The sequence below is a fragment of the Garra rufa genome, chromosome 9, assembly GCF_049309525.1.
Source record: "Garra rufa chromosome 9, GarRuf1.0, whole genome shotgun sequence".
Taxonomy (NCBI): Eukaryota; Metazoa; Chordata; class Actinopteri; order Cypriniformes; family Cyprinidae; genus Garra; species Garra rufa.
The window spans coordinates 29,858,019-29,864,049 of record NC_133369.1 but is presented as its reverse complement, the minus strand read 5'-3'; the positions used below and the strand labels follow the sequence as shown (position 1 = coordinate 29,864,049).

At 35.0% G+C, this 6,031-nt stretch overlaps 1 protein-coding gene across 2 annotated transcripts in view; it reads right to left on the bottom strand.

Moving 5' to 3' along the window:
* Positions 1-3,764: 3,764 nt before the first annotated feature.
* The window catches only part of jarid2a (jumonji and AT-rich interaction domain containing 2a), a 70,654-nt gene continuing 68,387 nt past the window's right edge, over positions 3,765-6,031 (bottom strand). Inside the window, exon 18 of one of the 2 annotated variants that reach the window (XM_073846614.1) lies at positions 3,765-5,825. In XM_073846614.1, the coding sequence (XP_073702715.1) occupies positions 5,646-5,825 (180 nt within the window). In that variant the 3' untranslated portion in view covers positions 3,765-5,645. The remainder of the gene's footprint in view (positions 5,826-6,031) is intronic. The other variant, XM_073846613.1, reaches the window with a different exon arrangement.

Here is a 6,031-nt window from a genome sequence, read left to right as displayed (position 1 = left end):
TTTCGAATCATAGTGATCTAAGGGAAATATCTTCCATCAACGATTTCACAGAGTGTCTCTGATATAAAAATAGCTGGGAACATTCAGACCATCTGTGGTTACAGAATTTACAGGCTTCCCGTATAGCAAGCTGTTGCTCTCAAACCCTGTTACCTCTCGGGAAAAATACTTTTTTTTTTCACAGTAACTGCAGTGAAATGGTGGCAGTGAGAATGAGGGTTTAAAAGGAAGAGTAAAAAAAAGAGTCTGACTGGATGGGTTTTGATAAGACATTATTTTAGAAACAGATGTTTGAGAAGTTTTGGGTCGGTATGGTTTGTGAAAAAAGTTTCATGCTCACCAAGGCTACATTTATTTTATAAACAATACAGTAAAACTATTGCAGTATTGTGATACATTATTTAATTAAAAATACAGATTTTCTGCTCAAAAATCATTTTTATTATTAGTGGTGAAAACAGTTTTTTTTTTTTTTTTTTTTTGAAACCATGAAACTTTCACGATTTTTTGATAAAAAGAAAGAACTGAATTTATTATATTTGTTTTGTAACACTGTAAATGTAGTCACATTTCATCAAATTAATGCATGTTTGCTGAATAAAAGTATCAATTGCTTTAAAAAATACTGACTATACATTTAAAATGTAAATTACCATCCCAAAGTTTTTGAACAGTAAGATTTTTACAGCAGAAACGGTAAAAATGTGAAATATTTTTACTATTTAAAAACGTTTCTGTTGGAGTATATTTTAAAATGTAATTCCTGTGATTTCAAAGCAGAATTCTTAGTATCATTACTTCAGTCAAATGATCCTTTGAAAATTCATTCTAATTTTTTCAGGTTTCTTTGATGAATAGAAAGTTCAGAGGATTTTATATGGTAGTGTATGTTACAAAAGCTGAAAAAAAGAACTCTGTTTTAAATATTGATCATAATAATAATAATAATAGCAAATCAACATATTGGAATGATTTCTGAAGGATCATGTGACACTGAAGACTGGAGTAATGATGCTAAAAATCAGCTTTGATCACAGGAATAAATTACATTTTAAAATATATTCAGATAGAAAGCAGTTATTTGAAATAGTAAAAATATTTCACAGTATTACTGTTTTTGCTGTATTTTGGATTACATAAATACAGGCTTGGTGAGCAGAGGAGACTTGTTTAAAAACATTAAAAGGTAGTGTATATTCAAATATATAACACTTTCACAATAAGGTTGTATTTGTTAACATTAGTTAACATTATACCTAGCAACAACAAAAAAAAATTAATATGTGTTCAGGGGGGTGTTCCATAAACCAAGTTTACCAAATAAGTCAGGCTTATTTCAGTTAGTCTGATTTATTTTGAGCCAAATCAAGTGACAATAAGTCAGACTAACTGAAATAAGCCTGACTTTTGGTAAACTTGGTTTATGGAACACCCCCCTGGTCTCGTCCTTGTCCAGCTATTTTAAGCTGTAAAAAACTATTTACAAGTCATTTTATAGACAGTATAAATGCTTGGAAATAATATTTAACATTTTGAAGCTTATTCATTATTTGAATGCGCCAGCCACCCAATAATTTGAAGGAAAAATCTTCAAATAGCTCTGATGCAGTAACGTCGCATTTTGGACATCTTCAAAAATTGAGCCTATGTAAATTACATTCGAATAATGAATACAGAAATTGTTTATTGTATCCTTTGTTTAGATCATCATTTTAAACATTCTATAATTAATTGAAAGTTTAAAGAGTAAAGAGTAAAAAAAAAGAAAAATACAGTATACATAAATGGCATTCGAAAAGTAACAAAACAAATGTGGTAAGATGTGGTAAAAATGTTTATCATAAAACATTAAAAAAACAAACTATTTTAATCTGATTTTTACAAAAAAAAAATAATAATTTAATAAAAATAAACTCCAGAGAACCCACCATATAGAATGTTTTCATAACGCATCATCAATCAGCCATATTGGCGGCACTGAACGTAAACAGTGCCACTGAACCAAACGAAATTTGGATATTTTGCTGATTGTAGCTGCTGAAAATGGTCAATTATTGTCATGTTTTGGGCTGTACTAATCAGTCATATCAGGAAAAACATTTGGAGTACTATAGACTATAGAGATGCGCGGATGGGCTCAATCGTCACCCGAATCCGCAGCTTCAAATAAATTTTCCGCCCTCCACCCACCCGCACCTGTATTTTTCTCTGATTTAGATAACCGCACCCGCTCGTCATATTACACTTATTGTAATTCTTAGTTTTGCATGATGATATGATAAATGGATGGTTCATTTTTAACAGCAGACTGAGTCAGCTGATCTACACATCGCGGCACACTTATATACGTATATATATGATTTTAAGCCAAATCCACGCAGAAAAGAATAACGTTATCAGACATCTGAATGCGACTCTCCGCAATCTCTGGTCGGGTTTTCTCTGTATTAGAGCCGTTCTGAACTTACTATTTGAACGCATGCTTGGACTGAAGTTTACAGGGGTTCACCAGTTTAAGAAATGTCTGATCGTAAAAATCTGCTTCTTTTCATTTTTAAGGTATTGTTTTCGTTATAATCTACTGATTCAAATAAGTAATCAATATTATACCACTGCGCGCCTAGCCTGACATGCTCTCGCGAATGTATGAACAGGCAGCATCTGTGGACAGAGCGGGTGCATTAGGCACAATCCTCAAATAGCCTATATTACAAAAGAAGCCGCCACGGTCCTGACCACATCCCTGTCTTTACTGGGTGTTTTTAGGGAATAATTCAATTTATTAACATGCGACTGAATTAGCTATTCATGTGTTGGACTGTCATGATTTTGGCTAATGCAGGACTCTACTGAATGATGCGCATCAGAGAAGTGGGTAAGCGCAAAGCCGACCAATGCACTACACCACTGCATTACCGCGCTCAATAGCATTAGCACAGGCATAACTCCCTTCAAACTTTATAGGGAATGTCACCGTTTCTGTCACCAAAAACTTCTCGAACAGGCAAACACACACACACACACACACACACACACACACACACACACACACACAAAAGTAATCGTCTGCCTGATGAAAAACGTATTTAAAACACGTTCAAGTTTTATAGAAAATGTAGTTAATATTTGCATCATTATTGATTTATCTCATCCACCCGCGACCCACCCGCAAATAATCAGAATGCATTTTTTTATTACCCGACCCGCGGATATAACCGCCATCCGCGCATCACTAATAGACTACCAAAGGTTTTAACAAATCAAGGAGAAGAGTGCAAAAAACTGTCTGAGGAACAAAAGGCATTTGTGGTTGGCCAAACTGAACCAGGATTTCCGGGGCAAGAATCTTGACAAAGTTCATGTTTGTTCTTATCATTTCCGTAGCTGAAACTTTAGGCTAATATCTAGCATCTTTAGCACCGGTTAACTTTAATTTGTCAAAATGTTGTGCCCTTCCCTGCTTACTAAGTCCTTCTCCATATGATTTAGTAGCTTCCACACTTTTTTTTTTTCGTCGTTATTTTATTCTAGTTTATTCTAAAAATATTATGGTACTAAAACACTACATATTTACTAAATTACTTAATGAAAACACACTCTGGCACAGAAAGAAAGAATTGTATCATACACAGAAAGAAAAAACTACTCACCAGTGTTGGGAAAGTTGCTTTTAAAAGTAATGCATTACAACATACATATGCTATCAGCATATCACTTATGCGTTACTTTTTACATCTGGGCAGAATATAAAAAGTTCTATTTTTGGCAAATGTAAAAGCCAAAGTCTGAAGGAAAGGCTGAAGGAAAAGTAAATTCACATCTGTATAGTAGAACGCAGAAGAAGAAAGTTCAATTGAAAACAGTGTGTTAGTTTACTAGTTACTTGAAAAAGTAATCTGATTACATAACTTGCGTTAATTGTAATGCTTAACCCCCAACACTGATTGGCCATTTTACCCGTTCTTGTCCATAACATCAAAAAACATGAGGCCAGTACATTTTTGGAAGGATTGACAAGTGATTCATTTATTAAAACAAAAAATATACAAACCTGAAAAGTAAAAAAAAGTAACCAAAAAGATCTCCACTGGACTGGAGGACTGAGTAACAGTGCATATAAATAAACAGTACAAGGATCAGGAGTATTACTGTATAAAATAGGGTGAAAGGGATAACAAAAGAAAAAAAAAAAAAACATTTTAAGGCCATAAAAAGTATACAACCACATTTTGGAAACACTGTTCAGTTTTTTTAAAACCTTAAATACAAGTCAGTCATTTGGAAAGGGGCGACTACCATGTTTGATTACAGGACTTTGATACAGTCAGTGCAATGGGTAGCTAGGCCTACTACATAGTTTACTTTTGGGTAAAAGATTTTTCCTTTCGAATAAAAAAAGTAAAGCTAAAAAACTAGGGATCACCACTATGACATACTTCTCAGTGATTTAAGCAGCACTTATTTTTTTTTGTATGTTTTCTGTAGCAACCCTGTTAACATCTAATTTATATCAATGAAGAAACCAATGTAGAAGTAAGGCTTTTTCTTCATCTCGACTTTCTCATCCAAACCCCTAGAGCCTGAACTCGAAGGCTCAATTGAACTGGCATATAAACATATTTGGGGCTTTTTTTTTTGTTAGATATTACTATTTTGCAATAATATTCTATGAAAACAAAGGATATTTAAAGATTTAACTCTTAATGGCAAAACACGTGGAGAATTTTCAAGAAACACTGGTAACCAATTACAAATATAAAGTCAGGGGGACAAAAGTTTGTGGGATAAAAGGGAAAGTGCATTAACAATTAAAACAGGAACATTAAAAACAAGTACAAATCGCCCTCGGCATTAAACTTGTTATTTGTACTCCAAAGACTTTTTTTAGTAAAAGGCCTCAAAATGTGCTTTTCAAAGTGGGGAGTTCCTAATGTACTCACACAAGGCCTTGAGATCGCCGAAGGAAATCTCTTATCGGTGCTGTCAGAAACGTTCACAGGCTCCTTCACGTGTCAGATCTATGTAGAAGTGTCAAGCCCGCAATTTTTCTTTTTTTTTTTTTTGTAGATGGCCAGTAACCACAATACATGTAGTGTTTGACTTTCGCTGTAATCTCATTCCTGACAGCGTTAAGACGTAATAAACGTGAGCCCAAGAGACAAACAGGCCGTAAGGGTGATGGAGAAAAGTGTCACTACAGCACCAGTTAAACACAAATGATAGGAATAGTATAGGATATATTTATATCTATGTATACGCATATCTATACTTGATTTAATGCTAAAACAACCCGAAAATACTCATCTAAAAACCAATCTCAACACTAGTGCAAAAGGTTTCGTGCTTGTTGGATGAGACCCAATAGCCTTATGTCAGGTGCCCCAAACAATTGTGTATTCGCCCCCCCTTGTATTTGACGTGAAACGAGATGTAACATTTAACCTCCGTACATTCAATATATTGGACTAACCGGCCAGTAACTACACGCATCTGTAATAGAAAAGTGCAATATAACAGCTTGTTGTATTGATATATTATACACTAGGTACAAAGAGTATTGAAGAGTTGTTTGTACAGAAGTATTAGGAACACCTGATATAAAAGGAGACCCGGAGGAATGTCGCTGACGGTCTGGTCTGGTCTTGTTAGGAGCGGCCGGTGTTCTTTGAGTTGGAGGTGGAGCTGGAGAGGGGGACCAGGGCGGAGCTCTTGTTTCTGGGGCTTCGTTTTGCTGGTGTCTTGCTGGGGGCGACAGCTTTCTGCTTCACTCCACCCTTCTCCAATGCTCTGCCACATACTCGATTTACCAGACCGTTGATCTGCTCCTGCGCAAAAAAGAGTGGGATGCTTGAAGTTACATATTTATGAAGTTAAAGGAGAAGTTCACTTCCAGAACAAGAATTTACAGATAATGTACTCACCCCCTTGTCACCCAAGATGTTCATGTTTCTTCAGTCGTAAAGAAATTACGTTTTTTGAGGAAAACATTTTAGGATTTACTTCATATATGTGACCCTGGACCACAAAACCA